Raw genomic sequence first — 26370 nt, forward strand, 5'->3', positions numbered from 1 at the left:
CCCTCAGTTCCCGCCTGTGGGCATGAAGTAAAGACCTACGTATAGTCCCTACCTCCAACCAGTAAAGACCTGTTTGAGTTATACGTTTAAGTCTTTGTGTTAATTGTTCAATACAATACACATACTTAACACCTATCATCGGCGTTAGCCGGTAGCGCTGCGCCGGCACCGATGACGTCATCGGTGTGCGCAGTGCCCCGGTTCCAATGGTAATCCGTCCCGATGGCCAAATTCAGTTGCGGCCGCCTCGCCCGTCGTGGCCGCAAACAGCGTTTGCAAAACGGTGCCTTGCAGCTCGGAGAGGCCGGCGCATAAAGGTGGAGGGGCGGCCGGCCGCTTTCCCGGCGGCCGCCTGGCCGCACCTCCCTCCCCGGACTCCTGCACCACCCCCCCGCGGCATTGGTGTCTGACTCCCGCGAGCCCGGCACTTCTCCGTGGTGCCGGGCTCATTTGCCGGGGGAATCCAGCGGCGATCTCACGGCTGCAGGCAGCTCCTCCTTAAGAGAAGGAGGAGGCCTGCAGTACCCCAGCCTGCCACACCGCATCGGGTGCCGCAGCAGCAGCTGGACGCCTGAAACTGACATTCTTCGCCCCAAACGAGGCGGCCAAACCCTGCAATAGCGCCCGCCTCCGTCTTGGGGCGGCGCAACTGAATTTCAGGCGGGCGCTACGGGAATCCGGGAGAGCGCAAAATTTCGGGCACTAAAGACCTGGCGCGGCGATACCGAATTTCTAGGCCGTTAAACTAAAGTACCAGCTTTTGTCAAAGTAGCCGGCCCAAAACTTTGACAAAAGAAAACCCCTGATTTGGCGCCAAAGATAAGGGCACGGAAACGGTATAACTGTTGGGGGAAAATCGACGGGCAGAAGGTACGATCGGAGGCAGAGAACAACGAGAGGTTAAGGTTAAGCTGAACGGTTCGAGTGGAGAGGTCCGATTAGGAGGTTCGATTACGGTTCGAGGAGCACGGAGGTTCTACAAGTTCGAGCAGGAGAGCAGGTTCAGGAGCCCGTCCCAGAAGGAAGATCAATCGGGAATCCCGGAAGCTACAGGAGCACCAAGGTCGAGGACAGTTTTAAAACCCTGGTGAGCATAGAGGCCCAACTCCACCTAGCTGACCTAGTAGAGGGATACTTTAGAGACGGGAGGGTTTTAATATTAAGGGCTTTGTAATCGGGAGTGTTATTTATCCTTCGTTGTACCGCGCGCTTTCCCCACCCCCGTTTTATTATACCGCAGCTAATGAATTGATGTATTTTAAGATAGTCAAAGTAATTCTTGTGTGTTAAATTTTAGTTCCCATTGGGAGGCGTGTTAATGATTTTGTCTGTGTTGTTTCTTTGTTCCCTGTGTTTTTATTCTCCTTATAAATAAAGACACTATTAATTTTAAAACTTACCTTGTCTCACCTGATCCATTTGTCTTCCGAGTCACAAGTTGGGCCAACACATCAAGGTAGTCTGGCAATAAGCCCAGTGTCTAGAATCAGTGGGGCGGGAGCGCTTCGAAACCGCTCACGAGCAGTGTGAAATCAAGAATCGATCTCGCACACCACAAGCTCGTTAAAAAGACCCCTTACAATCCCCGGGATTAACCGAGTGAACCTTCTTTGTACTGACTCGAGAGCAAGTATGTCCTTTCTTAAGTATGGACACCAAAACTGTACGCAGTATTCCAGGTGCGGTCTCACCAATACCTTGTACAACTGAAGCAATACCTCCCTATTTTTATATTCTATCCCCCTAGCAATGAAAGCCAACATTCCATTGGCCTTCTTAATCACTTGCTGCACCTGCATACTAACCTTTTGAGTTTCGTGCACCAGGACCCCCAGATCCCTTTGTACTTCAGTACTTTCCAGTTTCTTGCCATTAAGATAATAACTTGCTCTACGATTTTTCCTGCCAAAGTGCATAACCTCACACTTTCCAGTATTGTATTCCATCTGCCAAATCTCTGCCCACTTACTTAGCCTGTCTATGTCCCCTTGCAGGTTTTTTATGTCCTCCTCACTCACTACTTTCCCTCCCATCTTAGTATCATCTGCAAACTTTGATATGTTACACTTGGTCCCCTCCTCCAAATCGTTAATATAGATTGTAAAGAGTTGGGGACCCAGCACTGACCCCTGCGGAACACCACTAGTTACTGATTGCCAGTCTGAGAATGAACCATTTATCCCAACTCTCTGCCTTCTGTTAGATAGCCAATCCTCTATCCATGCCAGAATATTACCCCCAATCCCGTGATTTTTTATCTTAAGCAATAATCTTTTGTGTGGCACCTTGTCAAATGCCTTTTGGAAGTCTAAATACACTACGTCCACTGGTTCCCCTTTATCCACCCTATATGTTACTTCCTCAAAGAACTCCAGCAAATTTGTCAAACATGACTTCCCCTTCATAAAACCATGCTGACTTTGTCCTATTAAATTACGATTATCCAATTGTCCTGTTACTGTCTCCTTAATAATGGACTCCAAAATTTTACCTACCACAGATGTTAGGCTAACCGGTCTATAGTTTCCAGCCTTCTGTCTACTGCCCTTTTTAAATAAGGGTGTTACATTAGCAGTTTTCCAGTCTGCCGGGACCTTTGCCGAGTCCAGGGAGTTTTGGAAAATTATTACCAATGCATCCACAATCCCTACCGCCACTTCCCTCAAGACCCTAAGATGTAAGCCATCAGGTCCAGGTGATTTATCCGCCTTGAGTCCCATTATTTTACCGAGTACCACTTCCTTCGTGATTTTGATCGTGTTTAGCTCCTCCCCCCCTTTAGCCCCCTGTTTGTCCAGTGTTGGGATATTCTTAGTGTCTTCTACTGTAAAGACTGATATAAAATATTCATTCAGTGTTTTTGCCATCTCCATATTTCCCACCATTAATTTCCCGGTCTCATCCTCTAAGGGACCAACATTTACTTTAGCCACCCTTTTTCTTTTTATATAACTATAAAAACTCTTACTATCTGTTTTTATATTTTTTGCTAATTTACTTTCATAATCTATCTTCCCTTTCTTAATCAATCTTTTTGTTATTTTTTGCTGTCTTTTAAAGTTTTCCCAATCCTCTATCCTCCCACTAGATTTGGCTACCTTATATGCCCTTGTTTTTAGTCGAATACTATCCTTAATTTCTTTACTTAGCCACGGATGGCTGTCTTTTCTTTTACACCCTTTTCTTCTCAGTGGAATATATTTTTTTTGGAAGTTGTAAAATAACTCCTTAAATGTACACCACTGATCATGTATCGTCTTACCCTTTAATCTATTTTCCCAATCCACTCTACTCAATTCCGCTCTCATACCTTCCTTTTTATATACTTGTAGAAGCTCTTACTGTCTGTTTTTATATTTCTTGCTAGTTTACTCTCATAATCTATTACTCCCTCTATTATTTGTTAAGTCATCCTTTGCTGGTTTCTAAAAATTTCCCAATCTTCTGGCCTATCACTAATCTTCACAATATTGTATGCCTTTTCTTTCAATTTGATACCATCCTGAAGGACACATCTGCCAGTCTGGGGCTGCGACAGGTGGTGAGAGAATCAACATGAGGGAAAATCCTACTTGACCACGTTCTCACAAAACTACCTGTCGCAGATGCATCTGTCCATAAGAGCATTGGTAGCAGTGACCACCGCACAGTCATTATGGAGACGAAGTCCCGTCTTCACACTGACGACACCCTCCATCGTGTTGTGTGGCACTACCTCAGTACTAAATGGGATAGATTCAGAACAGATCCGGCAGCTCAAAACTGGACATCCATGAGGTGCTGTGGGCCATCAGCAGCAGTAGAATTGAATTCCACCACAATTTGTAACCTAATGGCCCGGTATATCCTTCAATCTACCATTACCATCAAGCCAGGGGCCCAACCCTGGTTCAATAAGGAGTGTAGAAGACCATGCCAGGAGCAGCACCAGGCATACCATAAATGAAGTGCCAACCTGGGGAAGCTGCAACCCAAGACTACAGGCATGCTAAAAAGCGGAAGCAGCATGCTATAGACAGGGCTAAGCAATCCCACAATCAATGGATTAGATCAAAGCTCTGCAGTCCTGCCACGTCCAGTCGTGAATGGTGGTGGACCATTAAACAACTAACGGGAAGAGGAGGCTCCATGAATATCCCCATCCTCAATGATAGTGGAGCCCAGCACGTGAGCGGAAAAGACAAGGCTGAAGCGTTTGCAACCATCTTCAGCCAGAAGTGCCGAGTGGATGATCCATATCGGCCTACTCCTGAGGTCCCCACCACCCACCATCACAGAAGCCAGTCTTCAGCCAATTCGATTCACTCAACATGATATCAAGAAATGGCTGAGCGCACTGAATACAGCAAAGGCTACGGGCCCCACGCCTCTAGCCAAGCTGTTCCAGTACAGCTACAACACTGGCATCTACCTGACAATGTGGAAAGCTGCCCAGGTATGTCCTGTCCAGAAAAAGCAGGACAAATCCAATCCGGCCAATAACCACCCCATCAGTCTACTCTCAATCATCAGCAAAGTGATGGAAGGTGTCATCGACAGTGCTATCAAGCGGCACTTACTCACCAATAACCTGCTCACTGATGCTCAGTTTGGGTTCCGCCAAGACCACTCGGCTCCCGACCTCATTACAGCCTTGGTCCAAACATGGACAAAGGAGCTGAATTCCACAGGTGAGGTGAGAGTGACTGCCCTTGACATCAAGGCAGCATTTGACCGAGTGTGGCATCAAGGAGCCCTAGTAAAACTGAAGTCAATGGGAATGGGGGGGGAAAACTCTCCACTAGCTGGAGTCATACCTAGCACAAATAAAGATGGTTGTGGTGGTTGAAGGTCAATCATCACAGCCCTAGGACATCGCTGCAGTAGTTCCACGGGGCAGTATTCTAGGCCCAACCATCTTCAGCTGCTTCATCATGACCTTCCCTCCAACGTAAGGTCAGAAATGGGGATGTTTGTTGATGACTGCAGTGTTCAGGACCATTTACAACTCCTCAGCTAATGAAGCAGTCTATGCCCGCATGTCTTCTTAGGCAGTCCCTCGGAACCGAGGATGACTTGCTTCCATGTTAAAAATGAGTTCTCAGGTGACTGATTAGACCAATGCGGGACCTACAGTCTCTGTCGCAGGTGGGGCAGATGGTGGTTGAAGGGATGGGTGGGTGGGGTGCTTGGGTTGACTTGCGCTCCTTGCACTGCCTGCGCTTGGCTTACGCTTGCTCCCGGCGAAGAGACTCGAGGTGTTCGGTGCCTTCCCGGATGCTTCTCCTCCACTTTGTGCAGTCTTGGGCCAGGGATTCCCAGGTATCGGTGGGGATGTTACACTTTTTCAAGGAGGCTTTGAGGGTGTCCTTGCAGCGTTTCCTCTGCCCACCCGGGGCTCTCTTGCCGTGCCGGAGCTCCGAGTAGAGCGCTTGATTTGGGAGTCTCGTATCAGGCATGCGGACAATGTGGCCCGTCCATCGCAGCTGATCAAGCGTGGTCAGAACTTCGATGCTGGGGATGTTGGACTGAGCAAGAACACTGACATTGGTGCGCCGATCCTGCCAATGGATCTGCAGGATCTTGTGGAGGCAGCGTTGGTGGTACCTCTCCAGTGCTTTGAGGTGCCTGCTGTACATGGTCCATGTCTCTGAGGCATACAGCAGGGCGGGTATCACTGCTGCCCTGAGGCATTTCTGATCTGGAAACAGCAACAGAACTCGAGAGCAAGAAAGCAGCTCTACAGAAGCCTGAAGGCCGAGGTCTAACAAAAAACTTGTGACCTAAAGAACAGATGGTGGGTGGAGAAAGCGCAGGAGATCCAGCAGCTAGCCAACAACCACGACGTGCGTGGATTCTTTAGCGCAGTCAAGACCATCTACGGCCCAAGCACCCACGGCCCTTCTCCACTGCGGGCCAAGAACGTGAGGTACTCATCAAGGACAGGGAAGCAGTCAGTGCCCGCTGGAAGGAGCACTTCGAAGATCTCCTTAACCATGACTCTGTCTTTGACACGAGTGTCCTCAACTCCATCCTACAGCATGCTACCCGCCACCATCTCAGCACAACCCCAGCCCGGCATGAGGTTGAAAAGGCCATCCAACAAATGAAGAACAACAAAGCCTCAGGAGCAGATGGAATCCCCGCCGAGGCACTAAAGCATAGTGGAGAAGCACTACTGGCGCGAATTCATGAGCTCATTTCTCTTATCTGGAAGGAGGAGAGCATGCCAGGGGATCTCAGAGATGCCGCAATTGTGACCATCTTCAAGAAAGGTGACAAGTCCGATTGCGGTAATTACAGAGGAGTTTCCCTGCTGTCTGCCACAGGGAAAGTCTTCGCAAGAATCCTCCTCAATTGCCTTCTCCCAGTGGCCGAAGAGCTACTCCCAGAGTCGCAATGCGGATTCCGCCCACTAAGGGGCACAATGGACATGATCTTCACTGCAGATCAATTACAAGAGAAATGCAGGGAACAGCACCAACCACTGTACATGGCCTTCTTTGATCTCACAAAGGCCTGCATGTAACAAGACCTGGATGACGTTCAGGCTTGGGCTGATAAGTGGCAGGTAACATTCACAAGAACATAAGAAACAGGAGCAGGAGTCGGCCAATCGGCCCCTCGAGCCTGCTCCGCCATTCAATAAGATCATGGCTAATCCAATCTTGGTCTCAACACCACTTTCCCGTTCTCTCCCCATACTTGACTCCCTTGTAGTTCAAATGTCTGTCAATCTCTGCCTTGAATATATTCAATGACTCCGCCTCCACAGCTCTCTGGGGTAGAGAATTCCAAAGATTCACGACTCTCTGAGAGAAGAAATTCCTCCTCATCTCCGTCTTAAATGGGCGACCCCTTATTCTGAATCTATGCCCACTAGTTCTAGATACCTCCAGTAGGGGAAACATCCTTTCAGCATTCGCCTTGTCAATCAAGGATATTAGCTCTGATGATCTGATGACGTGGAATCTGTATGGGTAGAGCTGAGAAATACCAAAGCGCAGAAAACATCAGTGGGAGTTGTATACAGACCCCCAAACAGTAATGGAGATGGCATTAAACGGGAAATTAGAGACACGTGCAATAAGGGCACATCAGTTATCATGGGTGACTTTAATCTACATATAGATTGGGCTAACCAAATTAGTAACAATACTGTGGAGGAGGAATTCCTAGAATGTATACGGGGTGGTTTCCTGGACCAATATGTCGAGGAACCAACTAGAGATCAGGATCAGGACTGGGTATTATGTAATGAGAAAGGATTAATTAGCAATGTTGTTGTGCGAGGCCCCTTCGGGAGGAGCGATCATAACATGAAAGAATTCTTCATTAAGATGGAGAGTGAAGTATTTGACTCAGAGACTAGGGTCCTGAATTTAAATAAAGGAAACGACGATGGTATGAGGCGCGAGTTGGGTAGGATTGATTGGGGAATGTCACTCAAAGGGTTGACAGTGGATAGGCAATGGCAAACATTCAAAGACCGCATGGATGAACTACAGAATTTGTTCATCTCAGTTTGGCATAAAAATAAAACAAAAAAGGTGACTCAACCGTGGCTAACAAGGGAAATTAGAGATAGCATAAGATCCAAGGAGAGGACATATAAATTGGCCAGAAAAAGCAATAATCCTGAGGATTGGGAGCAGTTTAGGATTCAACAAAGGAGGACAAAGGGATTAATTAAGTAGGGGAAAATAGAATATGAGAGCTAGCTTGCAGGGAACATAAAAACTGACTGTAAAAGCTTTTATAGATATGTGAAGAGAAAAAGATTAGTGAAGTCAAGCGTAGGTCCCTTGCAGTCAGAATCAGGGGAATTTATTTATAATGGGGAACAAAGAAATGGCAGACCAATTATAAATACATATTTTGGTTCTGTCTTCACAAAGGAGGACACAAATAACCTCCCAGAGATGTCGGGGAACATAGGGTCTGATGAAAGGGAGGAGCTGAAAGAAATCAGTATTTGTAGGGAAATGGTGTTAGGGAAATTGACGGGATTGAAGGCCAATAAATCCCCAGGGCCTGATAATCTACATCCTAGGGTACTTAAGGAAGTGGCCCTAGAAATAGTAGATGCATTGCTGATCATCTTCCAACATTCGATGGAATCTGGAACAGTACCCATGGATTGGAGGGTAGCTAATGTTACCCCACTATTCAAAAAAGGTGGTAGAGAGAAAATGGGGAATTACAGACCGGTAAGCCTGACATCGGTAGTGGGGAAAATGCTAGAGTCCATTATAAAAGATGTAATAGCAGAGCACTTGGAAAACAGTGACAGGATCAGACAAAGTCAACATGGATTTAAAAAAGGTAAATCATGCTTGACTAATTACTGGAATTTTTTGAGGATGTAACTGGTAAAATAGATAAGGGAGAACCAGTGGATGTGGTATATTTGGACTTTCAAAAGGCTTTCGATAAGGTCCCGCATAAGAGATTAGCGTGTAAAATTAAGGCACATGGAATTGGGGGCAAGGTATTGACTTGGAGAGAGAACTAGTTGGCAGACAGATAGCAAAGAGTTGGAATAAACGGGTCTTTTTCCGAGTGGCAGGCAGTGACTAGTGGGGTACTGCAGGGATCGGTCCTTGGACCCCAGCTATTCACAATATATATCAATGATCTAGACGAGGGAACTAGATGCAGATGACACAAAGCTGGGTGGGCATGTGTGCTGTGAGGAGGATGCCGAGAAACTCCAGGATGATTTGGACAGGTTGGGTGATTGGGCAGAAGCATGGCAGATGCAATACAACGTGGATAAATGCGAGGTTATCCACTTTGGTGTCAAAAACAGGAAGGCAGATTATTATCTGAATGGCAATAGATTGGGAGAAGGGGAAGTGCAACGAGACCTGGGTGTCCTTGAAGGTAAGCAGTATGAGCAGTATGTAACTGAACCGGCCAGGGGGCAAGCAACCTTAGATTTGGTCCTGTGTAATGAGACAGGATTAATTAAAAATGTCCTAGTAAAGGATCCCCTTGGAATGAGTGACCATAACATGGTTGAGTTCCATATTCAATTAGAGGGTGAGAAGGTTGGATCTCAAACAAGCGTGCTGAGCTTGAATAAAGGAGACTATGAAGGTATGAGAGCGGAATTAATTAGAGTGGACTGGGAAAATAGATTAAAGGGTAAGACGGTACATGATCAGTGGTGTACATTTAAGGAGTTATTTTACAACTTCCAAAAAATATATATTCCACTGAGGAAAAAAGGGTGTGAAAGAAAAGATAGCCATCCGTGGCTAAGTAAAGTAATTAAGGATAGTATCTGACTAAAAACAAGGGCATATAAGGTAGCCAAATCTAGTGTGAGGATGGAAGATTGGGAAGTCTTTAAAAGATAGCAAAAAATAACTAAAAGATTGATTAAGAAAGGGAAGATAGATTATGAAAGTAAATTAGCAAAAAATATAAAAACAGACAGTAAAAGTTTCTATAGTTATATAAAAAGAAAAAGGGTGGCTAAAGTAAATGTTGGTCCCTTAGAGGATGAGACCGGGAAATTAATGGTGGGAAACATGGAGATGGCAAAAACACTGAACAATTATTTTGTATCAGTCTTTACAGTAGAGGACACTAAGAATATCCCAACACTGGACAAACAGGGGGCTCTAGGGGGGGAGGAACTAAATACGATTAAAATCACTAAGGAAGTGGTACTTGGTAAAATAATGGGACTCAAGGCGGATAAATCACCTGGACCTGATGGCTTGCATCCTAGGGTCTTGAGGGAAGTAGCGGTAGGGATTGTGGATGCATTGGTAATAATTTTCCAAAACTCACTGGACTCAGCAAAGGTCCCGGCAGATTGGAAAACTGCTAATGTAACACCCTTATTTAAAAAGGGTAGTAGGCAGAAGGCTGGAAACTATAGACCCGTTAGCCTAACATCTGTGGTTGGTAAAATGTTAGAGTCCATTATTAAGGAGACAGTAACGGGACATTTGGATAAATATAATTTAATAGGACAAACTCAGCATGGTTTCATGAAGGGGAAGTCATGTTTGACAAATTTGCTTGAGTTTTTTGAGGAAGTAACATACAGGGTGGATAAAGGGGAACCAGTGAACGTAGTGTATTTAGACTTCCAAAAGGCATTTGACAAGGTGCCACACAAAAGCACAAAAGATTATTGCTCAAGATAAAAAATCACGGGATTGGGGGTAATATTCTGGCTTGGGTGGAGGATTGGCTCTCTAACAGAAAGCAGAGAGTTGGGATAAATGGTTCGTTCTCAGATTGGCAACCAGTAACTAGTGGTGTTCCGCAGGGGTCAGTGCTGGGTCCCCAACTCTTTACAATGTATATTAACGATTTGGAGGAGGGGACCGAGTGTAACATAGCAAAGTTTGCAGATGATACAAAGATGGGACGGAAAGTAGTGAGTGAGGAGGACATAAAAAACCTGCAAAGGGACATAGACAGGCTAAGTAAGTGGGCAGAGATTTGGCAGATGGAATACAATACTGGAAAGTGTGAGGTTATGCACTTTGGCAGGAAAAATCATAGAGCAAGTTATTATCTTAATGGCAAGAAACTGGAAAGTACTGTAGTACAAAGGGATCTGGGGGTCCTGGTGCACGAAACTCAAAAAGTTAGAATGCAGGCGCAGTAAGTGATTAAGAAGGCCAATGGAATGTTGGCTTTTATTGCTAGGGGGATGGAATATAAAAACAGGGAGGTATTGCTGCAGTTGTACAAGGTATTGGTGAGACCGCACCTGGAATACTGCATACAGTTTTGGTGTCCATACTTAAGAAAAGACATACTTGCTCTCGAGTCAGTACAAAGAAGGTTCACTCGGTTAATCCCGGGGATGAGGGGGTGGTCATATGAGGAGAGGTTGAGTAGATTGGGACTCTACTCATTGGAGTTCAGAAGAATGAGAGGCGATCTTATTGAAACATATAAGATTGTGAAGGGGCTTGATCGGGTGGATGCGGTGAGGATGTTCCCAATGATGGGTGAAACTAGAACTAGGGGGCATAATCTTAAAATAAGGGGCTGCTCATTCAAAACTGAGATGAGGAGAAACTTCTTCACTCAGAGGGTGGTAGGTTTGTGGAATTTGCTGCCCCAGAAAGCTGTGGAAGCTACATCATTAAATAAATTTAAAACAGAAATAGATAATTTCCTAGAAGTAAAGGGAATTAAGGGTTACGGGGAGCGGGCAGGAAATTGGACATGAGTCTAGGTTCGGAATGGTCATGGCCCTGTGGGTAGTGGAGTGGGCCCAGGGGCCGTGTAGCCTTGTTCTGCACCTACTGTGTTCTAATTCTGTGTTAGATTTCAGGAGATGGTTTTATTCCTGTTCCTGGCTGGGGTGGAGATCGCCTTTACAGAAGGTAAGTACTGTAGAAAATATAGGGACAGAGTGATCTCCTGGAAGAATTTCGATCGCCTAGATGGGTCGGAGAGGAATTTCCCAGATTTTTTTCTCCCAAATTGGCCATTGGGTCTTTATCTGGTTTTTCGCCTCTCCCGGGAGATCACATGGGTTCGGGTGGATGCAGAGTGATAGAAGATTTGAGGTTAGGATCAGATCAGCCATGATGTTATTGAATGGTGGAGCAGGCTCGAGGGGCCGATTGGCCTACTCCTGCTCCTATTTCTTATGTTCTTATGTTCTTATAAGCATGCAGGTGCAGCACGCGGTTAAGAAGGCAAATGGTATGTTGGCCTTCGTAGCGAGAGGGTTTGAGTACAGGAGCAAGGATGTCTTGCTGCAGTTGTACAGGGCCTTGGTGAGACCACATCTTGATTATTGTGTGCAGTTTTGGTCGCCTTATCTGAGGAAGGATGTTCTTGCCATGGAGGGAGTTCAGCGAAGATTCACCAGGCTGATACCTGGGATGGCAGGAATGACGTATGAGGAGAGATTGGGTCGATTGGGCTTATACTCGCTGGAGTTTAGAAGAATGAGAGGGGATCTCATTGAAACTTATAAAATTCTAACAGGACTAGACAGACTGGAAGCAGGAAGGATGTTCCCGAGGGCCGGGGATTCCAGAACCAGGGGTCACAGTCTAAGGATAAGGGGTAGGCCATTTAGGACAGAGATGAGGAGGAATTTCTTCACCCAGAGAGTGGTGAACCTGTGGAATTCTCTACCACAGAAGGAAGTTGAGGCCAATTCATTAAATATATTCAAGAAGGAGTTGGATATATTTCTTAAGGCTAAAGGGATCAAGGGATATGGGGAGAAAGCAGGGACCGGGTACTGAATTTGGATGATCAGCCATGATCTCATTAAATGGCGGAGTGGGCTCGAGGGGCCGAATGGCCGACTCCTGCTCCCATCTTCTATGTTTCTATGTTATATTCACCCTCCTCCCCCATCCCCAAACCAGAGGGGTGCTGCAAGGCCCCCACTGGCAGGAGGGTCAAATTACAGGACAAGTTTAGATAGTCAGTTTCCATTAGAAATGTGCACACACAACTGTGTAATGGAAATATAAAAATAAGGACAGAATGCCTGACTTCAAAATGGAGATTGAATTAGGTTTGCATCCTCTGGTCCAATTACCCACCCTGCCCTCTAACCCCACTTCACCTGAACAATACACTGGATTTTAACTCCCTGTGTGCAACTGCACAGGAGGCAAACGAGTCATTTTTAGATTCATAAATACTCATTTTAATTTACATGCATACCAAAACATATTCACTTGCAATTAACTTTAATAATTTAAACATTTTACTTAGTTACATTAGGTGAATATCTATTTTTATTGTATAATATTTATTCAATCATTTCTATGTTTTACTCAATAGTGTAAATTATCTTAATATTTTACTGAGTGAGATTCAGAGAACAGTGAGATGAATTTTTCATTGAATACTTATTCTAGATAATATATTTTGTTATTTCTCGCATTTGACACTGTTACTGGGCAGGGGTAGGTTAGCATTTCCGAGCTGGGACAGTTAGGAGTGAATAGTTAGCATTGTTGCAATGCTGAGTACAAGTCATGTTAGCCATTTTAGCATCAGCCGGCACACAGTGCAGTAGACAGCAGAAGTGTTGACAGCTCGATCAGGATCAGGAGAGTGATAGACTGTATCCTCCAACTCACCGTGATCAGCATTACAGGAGAGCAACTAGCTTTTTAAAGTCATAAAACTCCAGCGTCAGACTCCTACCTGGCTGCTGGGAAAACCATGTTGCACTGTCCACACTGCCACCTTGTCCTGTGGAGGTACAGTTAGGAGGAGCCCAGCCAGGATCACAGTGACAGTCGTCATTATTATTACACACCTAAAATAATAACAGGTAATAAAACACAATGGTACCCTTTCAACACATCTGTTTACAGGTGAACGCACCTTACCAGCTCCAAAGCAAACACCAAATGAACAGGTACTAAACCCGGTACAATGAAACTTATCACACTTATTGTATTTGTCTTTTTGGATGTGGGTGACGCTGGCAAGACAATATTTACTGCCCATCCTTCGTTGTCCCGAGGGCATTAAAGAAAGAATAAAAAAACTGGCATTTCTATAGCTTAGTTCACGATCTCGGGGCGTCCCAAAGCGCGTTACAGCCAGTGAAGTACTTTTGAAGTGATTGACGGTTAGCATCAGATCAGCCATGATCTTATTGAATGGCGGAGCAGGCTCGAGGGGCCGATTGGCCTACTCCTGCTCCTATTTCTTATGTTCTTATGTTCACGATCTCGGGGCGTCCCAAAGCGCGTTACAGCCAGTGAAGTACTTTTGAAGTGTAGTCACTGTTGTAATGTCAGCAATGGGGTAGCCAATTTGCATATAGCAAGGTCCCGCAAACAGCAATGAAATAAGTAACCAAATCATCTGGTTGAGGGATAAATGTTGGGCAGGACACCGGGGAGAACTCACTTGCTCTTCTTCAAATAGCGCCATGGGATCTATTACGTCCACCTGTGAGGGGCAGACAGGGCCTCGGTTTAATGTCTCATTCGAAGACTGCACCTCTCTGTACTGAAATTCAGGGTCAACCACATAATGTGGGACTGGAGCCATGTAGGGTGGCACGTTGCAGATAAATCACCAGTTAAAAGATAAATCCAGGCTAAAGTTATAGACATGATTCTTCATCAGAACTGGCCTGAGGGTGGGCATTTCCACTACTTTTGTATTAATCCACATTTCCAGCATTGGTGGGTTTCTTTTGAGCTCACCAATAACTCTTCAGTTGGCTTCTCAGCCTCCCTGTGGACAGCAGGACCTCGGCTTCATCTGTTTCAAGACTTCACATTCATTCAGGAGCTTAAACTATAAATACCTCAGCTACTTTAAACTAGTTTTCTCTTACAAATATAATACTTTCTTCGAGCCTTACATTGCCAATCAATCTTGGTCAGCACGAACTCAGCCTGATATCCTTGGTGCGATTCTACCTTTAAAGATAGTGGGGGGGAAATTCGGCTGATTTGTGCCTCCCGTTAGCACCCTAAGAGGGCGCTAATGGGGCGCAAAGCAACTAGTGCCTGGGCGCAGCGTCGTTAATGCCTCCCGTGAAATTCAGCGGGAGGTTAGCGGCGCCGGTATCCGTTAGCGCCTCACGGTGCTGTGCCGCCGGCGATGACAACATCACCGTGTACAGCGTTTCGGAGCTGGAGCTGCGGCTGGAGTAACTGTGGAGCATCCGCGAAGCTGAGATCTTCGTGGATAGCACATTTAAGGGGGTGGTCACACCGCAGGTAAAGAGTGCACAGGCAGACAGGAAATGGGTGACTGCCAGACAGAGTAAAAGAACTAGGAAGTTAGTGCAGGAGTCCCCTGGGTCCATCTCCCTCTCCGACACATTTTCCGTATTGGATACTGCTGGGGGAGATGGTTTCTCAGGGGAATGCAGCAAGAGTCAAGTCCGTGGCACTACGAGTGGCTCAGCTGCACAGGACGCGAGGAAAATGAGTAGGAGAGCAATAGTGATAGGGGATTCTGTCGTAAGGGGAACAGGTGGACGTTTCTGTGGCTGCAGACGTGACTCCAGGATGCTATGTTGCCTCCCTGGTGCCAGGGTCAAGTATGTCACTGAACGGCTGCAGGGCATTCTGAAGGGGGAGGGCGAACAGTCAGAGGTCGTGGTTCACATTGGTACAAACGACATGGGTAGAAAGACAGATGAGGTCCTGCAACAAGAACTTAGGGAGCTAGGTAGCAGATTAAAAAGCAGGGCCTCAAAGGTTGTAATCTCTGGATTACTCCCAATGCCACGTGCTGGTGAGTATAGGAATAGGAGGATAGAGCAGATGAATGCGTGGCTAAAGAGTTGGTGCAGGAGGGAGGGCTTTAGTTTCCTGGATCACTGGGTCTGCCTCTGGGGAAGGTGGGACCTGTACAAGTCGGACGGGTTGCACCTGAACCGGAACGGGACCAACATCCTTGCGGGGAGGTTTGCTGGTACTGTTGGGGGGGGGGGGGCTTAAATTAACTTGGCAGGGGGATGGGATACGGAGTGGAGCTATAGTAATGGGGGTGATACACAGCCAAATATAGAGGAAAAAACAAGTCAGCCTGGAAAGCAGAGCAAATATGTAACGGCACAAGGGAGTATGGCAGGGCTGGATGGCATTTATTTTAATGCAAGGAGTCTTACGAATAAGGTGGATGAATTGAAGATGTTGATGAACACATGGGAGTATGATATTGTTGCTATCACAGAGACATGGTTGAGGGAGGGTCAGGACTGGCAGCTCAATATTCCGGGGTATAGAATCTTCAGGCGAGACAGAGGGGGGTGTAAAAGAGGAGGGGATGTCGCAATATTAATCAAGGAGCCAATTACTGCAGTAAGGAGGGATGATATCTTTGCAGGTTCCTCTAATGAGGCCATATGGGTAGAACTTAAAAACAAAAAGGGGGCAAGCACTTTGCAAGGAGTGTACTATAGGCCCCCAAACAGTCAGGGGGAGATAGAGGAACAGATATGTAGGCAAATCTCAGAGAGGTGTAGAAATAATAGGGTAATAATAGTAGGGGATTTCAACTTCCCCAATATTAACTGGGATAGTCAGAGTGTGAAAGGCTTAGAGGGTGCGGAATTCTTAAAGTGCATCCAGGAGAGCTTTTTGAGACAGCACGTAGAAAGTCCTACAAGAGAGGGGGCAGTACTGGACCTAATGCTAGGGAATGTAGCCAGGCAAGTGGTAGAAGTGTCAGTAGGAGAGCATTTTGGTGACAGTGACCATAATTCGGTGAGATTTATGGTAGTCATGGAAAAGATGGATTGGAAATAAAGCTTCTAAATTGGGGGAAGGCCGATTTTAATATGATAAGGCAGGATCTGGCCAAAGTGGACTGGGATCAGCTACTTGTAGGAGAATCCACATCAGAGCAGTGGGAGTCTTTCAGAAAGGAAATAGAGAGAGTACAACGCCAACAAGTTCCCGTAAAGGTCAAGGGTGGGACCAACAAGCTCAGGGATCCCTGGATGTCAAGGGATATACAAGAGTGGATTAGGAAAAAAAGGTAGGCTTTTGGCAGATACAAAGGACTAAAAACAGTGGAAGCTCTAGAGAAGTATAGAAAGTGCAGGGAGGTACTTAAAAAAGAAATTAGGAGAGCGAAGAGGGGGCATGAAAAAACACTGCCGGGCAAAATAAAGGAAAATCCCAAGGTGTTTTATAAGTATATTAAGGGCAAGAGGATAACCAGGGAAAGAGTAGGGCCCATTAGGGACCAAAGTGGCAATCTGTGTGTAGAGCTGGACGATGTCGGTGAGGTTTTAAATGAATATTTTGCATCTGTGTTCACTATGGAGAAGGACGATGTAGGCATAGAAAACAGGCAGGGAGATTGTGATATACTTGAACAAATTAGTATTGAGAGGGAGGAGGTACTAGCAGTTTTAGCAGGCTTAAAAGTGGATAAATCCCCAGGCCCAGACGAGATGTATCCCAGACTGCTGTGTGAGGCAAGGGAGGAGATTGCAGGGGCTCTGACACAAATTTTCAGAACCTCTCTGGCCACAGCGGAGGTGGTAGAGGACTGGAGAACATTTAACGTAGTACCATAGGACTGGACAGACTAGATGCAGGAAGGATGTTCCCGATGGTCGGGGAGTCCAGAACCAGGGGACACAGTCTAAGGATAAAGGGTAGGCCATTTAGGACAGAAATGAGGAGGAATTTCTTAACCCAGAGAGTGGTGAACCTGTGGAACTCTCTACCACAGAAGGTGGTGGAGGCCAGTTCATTAAATATATTCAAGAAGGAGTTGGATATATTTCTTAAGGCTAAAGGGATCAAGGGGTATGGGGAGAAAGCAGGGACAGGGTAATGAATTTGGATGATCAGCCATGATCACATTGAATGGCGGAGCAGGCTCGAGAGGCCGAATGGCTTAATCCTGCTCCTATCTTCTATGTTTCTATTATTCAAGAAGGGTAGTAGGGATAAACCAGGGAATTACAGGCCAGTGAGCCTAACATCAGTGGTAGGGAAATTATTGGAAAAAGTTCTGAGGGACAAAATTAGTCTTCTGTTGATTTGATTGAATTTTTTGAGGGGGTGACTGGGTGCGTGGATGAGGGTAGTGCAGTTTATGTACTTTACTGGACTTCAGTGAGGCTTTTGACAAAGTCCCACATGGGAGACTGGTCAAGAAGGTAAGAGCCCATGGGGTCCAGGGCAATTTGGCACATTGGATCCAAAATTGGCTTAGTGGCAGGAGGCAGAGTGTGATGGTCGAAGGTTGTTTTTGTGACTGGAAGCCTGTGTCCAGTGGTGTACTGCAGGGATCAGTGCTGGGTCCTTTGCTGTTTGTAGTGTGCATTAATGATTTAGATATGAATGTAGGAGGTATGATCAGTAAGTTCGCAGATGACACGGAAATTGGTGGAGTGGTAAATACCGAGGAGGGAAGCCTCAGGCTACAGGACGATATAGACGGGTTGGTCAGATGGGCAGAACAGTGGCAAATGGAATTTAACCCTGAAAAGTGTGAGGTGATGCATTTTGGGAGGACTAACAAGGCAAGGGAATACACAATGAATGGTAGGACTCTAGGAAGAACAAAGGATCAGAGGGACCTTGGTGTGCATGTACATAGATCCCTGAAGGCAGGACAGGGAGATAAGGTGGTTAAAAAGGCATATGGGATACTTGCCTTCATTAGCCAAGGCATAGAATATAAGAGCAGGGAGGTTATGATGGAGCTGTACAAAATGCTAGTTAGGCCACAGCTGGAATACTGTGTGTAGTTCTGGTCGCCACACTATAGGAAGAATGTGATTACATTGGAGAGGGTGCAGAGGAGATTCACCAGGATGTTACCTGGGCTGAAGCACTTCAGCTATGAAGAGAGACTGGACAGGCTGGGGTTGTTTTCCTTAGAGCAGAGAAGGCTGAGGGGGGACCTGATTGAGGTGTACAAAATTATGAGGGGCATAGATAGGGTAGATAGAAATGAACTTTTCCCCTTAGTAAAGGGGTCAATAACCAGGGGGCATAGATTCAAGGTAAGGGGCAGGAGGTTTAGAGGGGATTTGAGGAAGAACTTTTTCACCCAGAGGGTGGTTGGAATCTGGAACTCACTGCCTGAAAGGGTGGTAGAGGCAGGAACCCTCACAACATTCAAGAAGCATTTAGATGAGCACTTGAAACGCCATAGCATACAAGGCTACGGACGAAGTGCTGGAAAATGGGATTAGAATAGACAGGGCGTGATGGCTGGCGTGGACACAACGGCCTAGAAATTCATTGACGCCACTTTTGGGGCGCTAAAGTGGGGCGTCCGCTAAAGTTTGCGGCCGCCGCCAAATCGATGCCACTTCTCCGATATTCATTAGCTTCGCCCTAGGAGTTCGGACGAGCGCTAAAACTGCTGCTGGACGCCTCTCTTTGGGCGCTAAGCCGGAGGTGGTGATCGATAGCGCCGAGGCCGGGCGCAGCGCAGGTGCGGCCATCTCGTGATTGACAGCAGACACCCTGGCGCCGGCCAGCTCTTAAGGGGGAAGGGTCGACTGTGTCTGCTGCCACGCCCTGGATAGTGGAGCCCTCCAGCTAGGCCTGAACACTGCTGCTGGACCCAAATAGCGCCTGAAGACATGGAGAAGGCCCGTGAACGTGCGCAGCGCTTCTCAGAGCGTGATCTGAGTGTGCTGATTGCTGCTGTGAAGAAGAGGCGCCATGTTTTGTACCCGGACAATGGCAAGAAGGCGACGGTCCGCGTCTACAGGAGAGCCTGGAGGCATGTCGCCACCAAGCTGTCAGCCAACAGCGACGTCCCCAGGAGCGGTGCCCAATGCCGCAAAAAGTTAAATGACCTCACACGCATTGTCAGGGTGAGTACCCTTTCCAGTGACCTCCTCATCCTTGCATGTGCACCTCACATTATGGGCAAAGGGACCTGAAAGCTCTAATGGCCAGCCTTCATCCAGCAGCTATGGGACAGGCATGAGCATCAATTGCACATTCTGCACTTAACACACTGGCCAAGCTATTCCACCATGGGAGGCATTGCACACCAGATCATAGCGACACACTGGCCAGGCTATTCCACCATGGGAGGCAGTGCACACCAGATCATGGCGACACACTGGCCAGGCTATTCCACCATGGGAGGCAGTGCACACAAGATCACGGCGACACACTGTACTTAGAGGCCGTCCTTTCTCTTGCAGGCCAAGCTGGCGAATAATCGCAAGAGCCGGACTGCGACCGGGGGAGGCCGACCCCATATCCAGCCACTCACCGACCTGCAACATCGCATGGAGCGCCTCATGGGTGGCCGGGTGATTGGGCCCATTGCATGTGGAGATGCCGACCCTGTTCTCGGCAGCAATGGTAAGGACATCACCTTTTGCACCTCTCTCGTCCCACTTGCGCATCAGATCTACATCCTTTGCCACTGTCCGACCAATGCGCTGAATGCCACCACTCATGCATCCCGCACTGACGCCCTCTCCTCACTCTAAAGCTACTCTTGTGCCTTCCTGCTTTCAGATGGTGAAGAGGAGGTCCCTGAACTTGCCAGTGACAGACCCTCCGAAGAGGAGCAGGAGGAGGAGCAAGAGGAAGGCGGCCCATCAGGGGAACCCTCAGCCGCGGCCACCCAGGCCAACGTAGGGGACACGTCTTCCCTGGAGGGCAGCGTGGCGGAAGTGTCGAAGGGGAGGGGAGCTCCTGGGACCTGCGGGCTGCAGAAAGGCGGGAGGGGGGTGGAAGGTCGGCGGCCTTCTCCCCAGAGGGGGGAAGCGTCGGAGGGGAGTCCAATTGCTGGGCCCAGCGGCCTCCAGCAACGCAGGAAGGGTCGGCCAACTCGGCGGCCTTCTCCCCAGAGGGAGAGTCCGGCCTCCAGTCAGGAGATGCTCTTCGCCGAGGAGATGGAACGCCTCGAAGACTTGTCCGCGGACTCGGAGCGCCGGCACACGGAGCTCATGGCGGCAGTGGCACGGTTGCCTGAGTCCATCGATTCCCTCTCTCGGAGTGTGGCCGAGTTCGGGCCCTCAGAGGCCACCAGTCGGGCGGAATACCGGGCAGATCAGGCAGCGAGTCGGGCGGAATTCGGGGCAGCTCTGTCAGCGACTGGCCAGGTGATCAGTGGTGCCGTCCAGTCACTGGCTGCTCTGATGCGGTCAGTGAACAGGTCAACACGGGCACTCACTGCTGCCACACTCGCTGTGTCAGCCAGGCATCGCCAGGGCACCCGGCGCGCTGCAGCAGCACAGCGGTCTGTCCCTCGGCAGATTGGTGCGCATGCTGCAGTGCTGGCCCGGGCGAGTGCCAGTGTCTCAGGCGACCAGCAAGCACCTGCCATCCGCCAGCTTGCCGCCATTCCTCCAGCCGCCACTGCCAGTCCCCCAGTGGAGCTGCCAGGAGCTGCTGCAGCGACTGATGCTGGCCAGCCACAGCTGCAGCAATCAACAGCCGCCCGCTCGACGGCCAGACCTCGACTAGGCCGACCCCCAAGGGCATCTGCCGTCACGACATGTGCCCCTCAGGAGCCTGCCCCCAGCTGTGCAGCAGCCAATGGCCTTACTTTGAGGCGGAGCAGCAGGGCGGGCAGGGGCCACCCAAAGATGGCCAAGGCATCGCCCTAGCGGGCCAAATAGTCGAATGTGTGGCCATTTGTGTTTGTTTCTTGAGGCCGAGAATTGGATGTTTGTTTTTTGAAGGCCGATGATGTGATGTTTGTTTTTGACGAAGGCCGAGAATGACGGCCATTTTAGTTGCCCTATTTTGTTAATCCTCTCCAGGTTGTGGGAGCGAGTAATGTGTTTGAGTGTATTTTGGGGGTTTCGTCTGTTTTTGGTTTTCATGTGGGAAGGGCCCAGAGTTTGTACAATAAACCATTTTATTTATTCACATTGTCCATGTTTGATCTTTGAAGTGTTTGTTGCCTTAACCGGCTGAGGGCTTGCGGAGCGGCTGCAATCATGTTCTATCATTGGCACAAGCCATTCCCTGACAGGGGGCCTAGAAGTGACGTTCAATAAGCCGCCGACGGGCGGCCCTTGGACCTTGTGCCTCCCTCCTGGGCTGGTACTCCTCGTCCTCGTCGTCCTCATGCTCCTCCTGCTCCTCCTCCTGAGGTGGTGGTCCAACGTGAGGTGGCAGTGCCTGAGTCCTGCGGATAGCCAGGTTGTGCAGCATGCAGCAAACGACGACGAATTGGGAGACTCGATCCTGCGAATATTGGAGGGCTCCCCCGGAGCGATCGAGACAGCGGAACCGTTGCTTGAGGACGCCGATTGTTTGTTCTATGATGTTCCTAGTCGCTTGATGGCTCTCGTTGTATGCCTCTTCAGCAGGGGTCGTGGGCGCGCGGAGTGGGGTCATGAGCCAGGTACACAAAGGATAGCCTTTGTCCCCGATAAGCCATCCTCTTGGGGGAGGCTGTGCCTGGAACATGTCAGCCACAGTTGTCTGTCGCAGGATAAAGGCATCGTGGCTGCTGCCTGGAAAGCGGGCATTGACAGCTAGGATGCGCTGCCTGTGGTCACACACCAGCTGTACATTGAGGGAATGGTAGCCCTTCCGGTTGCGGTACTCCTCGGCATGCTCAAGAGGTGCCCGCAAAGCCACATGCGTGCAGTCAATGGCGCCCTGCACCATGGGGAAGCCCGCTATTCTTGCAAACCCCACTGCACGCTGCTGCTGCTTGTCCAGGGTCATGGGGAAGGAGATGAATTGATGTCTCCTTCTGAAAAGGGCTTCGGTCACCTGGCGGATGCAGCAATGCACGGCGAACTGGGAGATGTTAGCGATGTCCCCAGTAGCGGATTGGAAGGAGCCGGAGGCATAGAAGTTGAGAGCCACCGTCACCTTCACTGCCACCGACAGAGACGTCCTGCGCATCAGCTGTGGCTGCAGATCTCTCTGAAGCAGCCGGCAGATGTCTGCAACCACCTCCCTTCGGAATCGCAGCCTCCTAACACACATCGCGGCAGACATGGTCAGATAGGAGGTCTGCTGGCGGTATACCCTGCGTGGGTAAGGCCTCAGTTGGCGACGCCTGTTGCCCCCTCTGCGTCTAGCCAGGGCTGCCACTCTCTCACGGCGTCTGTAAGCCCTTCTGGCATAAGGCTGAAATTCAGCGTTGCCACCCAATGCAGCCCCCATTATATGCTGGCAAACACTGAGCTCTGAATGAAGGCAAAGATAATTGGTAAGCTCTGGCCTGAGCCAAAAATACCTGTCCAAGTGTTGGTCCAAACCAGTAAACTCTCCTCCTTGGTCTCTGTCCAAAAAACCTTTGCACAAGAGTGAATGCTGCAAAATGGCTGGCCTTTATACTGCTGGGTAAGTGCCCTTTAATTTGCGCTCCCCGCGGCCCGGCTGGGCTGTGTACCGTTCCACTTCACAGTCGCTCGGGCCGCCCGGCGCACAATGGGCCGGCGCGAGTGAAGTTCCGGTTCGAGGCGCACAAAAGGCGTTGCACTAGCAAATGACGTCATGATGTGCGCGCGCAGCAGGGCGCGCGCTAAGACATTGCGCCGGCGCTAAATGTGTACTGAAGTTGGGGCGAGGCGCAGATCGCGCTGTGCCCGGCCGCTAAGCGCCTAGCGCTCGAAATCTACTCCTCCTAAGGCGCTAACGGCTGCCGCGCCCAACTGAATTTCTAGGCCAATGGGCCGAAGGGCCTCTTTCTGTGCTGTATAACTCTATGACTCTACGACACAGCGTCCTGCTTGCACCCTGGCTGCGATCTTCGATAGTGCCCCCTGACCTACCGCCGGATGCTATGGCCGACAGGGTCAGGGGTCCTACCTGCGGCCGGGCGGTTCAAATTAAAGGGGAGGTGCTGGCCGGCCATTTTTGTTGCCGGCCGCCTGCCTGCACCTGCCCACTCTGCCATCCCCGGCTCTCTGTGCAGCCTCCCCCCGACCTGACCCCGTGGAGTGCAGGCTGCACTCCGTAAGCCTGGCACTTCTCTTGAGTGCCGGGCTCTTTTGCCGGCACTTCGCTGTTGGCCCAGCGTCGCGCTGCGCTAGGCCCCTCCCCTTTAATAACGTAAATCAGTGTCAGAGCAGTGGGAGGCATTTAAGGAGGCGATCCGGAGGGTTCAGACCAAATATGTGCCCTTAAAGAAAAAAGGTGGGGCTTTCGATAAGGTCCCACATAAGAGATTAGCGTGCAAAATTAAGGCACATGGGATTGGGGGCAAGGTATTGACTTGGATAGAGAACTGGTTGGCGGACAGAAAGCAAAGAGTTGGAATAAACGGGTCGTTTCCGAGTGGCAGGCAGTGACTAGTGGGGTACCGCAAGGATCGGTCCTAGGACCCCAGCTGTTCACAATATACATTAATGATCTGGACGAGGGAATTGGATGTAATATCTCCAAATTTGCAGATGACACAAAGCTGGGTGGGAGGGTATGCTGTGAGGAGGATGTCGTGAAACTCCAGTACGATTTGGACAGGTTGGGTGATTGGGCAGAAACATGGCAAATGCACTATAATGTGGATAAATGCGAGGTTATCCACTTTGGTGGCAAAAACAGGAAGGCAGATTATTATTTGAATGGCAATAGATTGGGAGAAGGGGAAGTGCAAAGAGACCTGGGTGTTCTTGTGCACCAGTCGCTGAAGGTAAGCATGCAGGTGCAGCAGGCGGTTAAGAAGGCAAGTGGTATGCTGGCCTTCGTAGCGAGAAGGTTTGAGTACAGGAACAAGGATGTCTTGCTACATTTGTACAGGGCCTTGGTGAGACCGCACCTTGAGTATTGTGTGCAGCTTTGGTCACCTTACCTGAGGAAGGATGTTCTTGCAATGGAGGGAGTACAGCGAAGATTCACCAGGCTGATACCTGGGATGGCAGGAATGACGTATGAGGAGAAATTGTGTCGATTGGGCTTATACTCACTGGAGTTTAGAAGATTGAGAGGGGATCTCATCGAAACCTATAAAATTCTGTCAGGTCTGGACAGACTAGATGCAGGAAGGATGTTTTGGATGGCCGGGGAGTCCAGAACCAGGGGTCATTGTCTAAGGATAAGGGGTAAGCCATTTAGGACTGAAATGAGGAGGAACTTCTTCACCCAGAGAGTGGTGAACCTGTGGAATTCTCTGCCACAGAGGGCGGTGGAGGCCAGTTCATTAAATATATTCAAGAGTTGGATATATTTCTTGAGGCTAAAGGGATCAAGGGATATGCGGAGAAGGCAGGGACAGGGTACTGAATTTGGATGATCAGCCATGATCTCATTGAATGGCGGAGCAGGCTTGAAGGGCCGAATGGCCTACTCCTGCTCCTATCTTCTATGTTTCTATGTAACAAATCTAGAGCCCCCTGGATGTCTCGAGACATACAGGGTAGGATAAAGAAAAAAAGGGGGCGTATGACAGATACCGAGGGCTAAATACTCCAAAATCTTTAGCGGAGTACAGAAAGTGCAGGGTTGCAATTAAAAAGGATATTAGGAAAGCAAAGAAAGAGCATGAAAAATTCTTGGCAAGTAAAATCAAGGAAAACCCAAAGATGTTTTATAAGTATATTAAGAGTAAGAGGGTAACTAAAGAAAGGGTAGGGCCCATTAGAGATCATGAGGGTAATCTGTGTGTGGAGACGGGAGACATCGGTAGGGTTCTTAATGAATACTTTGCGTCTGTTTTCACAAAGGAGAGGGGCGAAGCAGACATTGCTATTGGGGGGGGGGAGTGTGAAATATTAGATGAAATAAACATAGTGAGAGAGGAAGTATTAAGGGGTTTAGCAGCTTTAAAAGTGGATTAAGTCCCCAGATCCGGATGAAATGTATCACAGGCAGTTAAGCGAAACAAAAGAGGAAATAGCAGAGGCCCTGACCATCTTTCAATCCTCTCTGGCTTCAGGTGCGGTGCCGGAGGACTGGAGGACTGCTGATGTGGTACCCTTGTTTAAAAAGGGAGAAAAGGATAGACTGAGTAATTACAGGCCAGTCAGCCTAACCTCGGTGGTGGGAAATTATTGGAAAGAATTCTGAAGGACAGGATAAACCTTCATTTAGAAAGACACGGATTAATCAAGGATAGTCAGCACAGATTTGTTAAGTGAAGGTCGAGTCTGACAAACTTGATTGAATGTTTTGAGGAGGTAACAAGGAGGGTAGATGAGGGTAGTGCGTTTGATGTAGTGTATATGGACTTTAGCAAGGCTTTTGATAAAGTTCCACATGGCAGACTGGTCACGAAGTTAAAAGCCCATGGGATCCAGGGCAAAGTGTCAAGTTGGATTCAAAACTGGCTCAGAGACAGGAAGCAGAGGGTAATGGTTGATGGGTGTTTTTGTGACTGAAAGGCTGTTTCCAGTGGGGTTCCGCAGGGCTCAGTACTAGGTCCCTTGCTTTTTGTGGTATATATCAACGATCTTGACTTGAATATAGGGGGTATGATTAAGAAGGGGGTATGATTAAGAATGACGTATGAGGAGAGATTGGGTCGATTGGGCTTGTACTCGCTGGAGTTTAGAAGAATGAGAGGGGATCTCATCGAAATTATAAAATTCTAACAGGACTAGACAGACTAGATGCTGGAAGGATGTTCCCGATGGTCGGGGAGTCCAGAACCAGGGGTCACAGTCTAAGGATAAGGGGTAAGCCATTTAGGACAGAGATGAGGAGGAATTTCTTCACCCAGTGAGTGGTGAACCTGTGGAATTCTCTGCCACAGAGGGCGGTGGAGGCCAACTCATTAAATATATTCAAGAAGGAGTTGGATATATTTCTTAAGGCTAAAGGGATCAAGGGATATGGAGAGAAGGCAGGGACCGGGTGCTAGGGTTTGGATGATCAGCCATGATCTCATTGAATGGCGGAGCAGGCTCGAGGAGCCGAATGGCCTACTCCTGCTCCTATCTTCTATGTTTCTATGCTAAAATCGGCTGTGTGGTTGATACGGAAGAAGGAAGCTGTAGACTGCAGGAAGATATCAATAAATTGGTCAGGTGGGCATAACAGTGGC

The 26370-nt window shown here is 48.5% G+C and overlaps 1 protein-coding gene across 5 annotated transcripts in view; it reads right to left on the minus strand.

Annotated features, from left to right (window-relative positions):
- Positions 1–26370, minus strand: part of LOC147123873 (disintegrin and metalloproteinase domain-containing protein 12-like) — a 566371-nt gene that overhangs the window by 224805 nt on the left and 315196 nt on the right. For all 5 annotated transcript variants that reach the window (XM_085976452.1, XM_085976457.1, XM_085976448.1 and 2 more), the window contains exon 18: positions 13144–13258. In XM_085976452.1, coding sequence (XP_085832578.1) covers positions 13144–13258 — 115 coding nt within the window. The remainder of the gene's footprint in view (positions 1–13143; positions 13259–26370) is intronic.

This window comes from Somniosus microcephalus, chromosome 2, assembly GCF_052327205.1.
Source record: "Somniosus microcephalus isolate GS21.2 chromosome 2, FLI_Smic_1.0, whole genome shotgun sequence".
In the NCBI taxonomy this organism is placed as follows: Eukaryota; Metazoa; Chordata; class Chondrichthyes; order Squaliformes; family Somniosidae; genus Somniosus; species Somniosus microcephalus.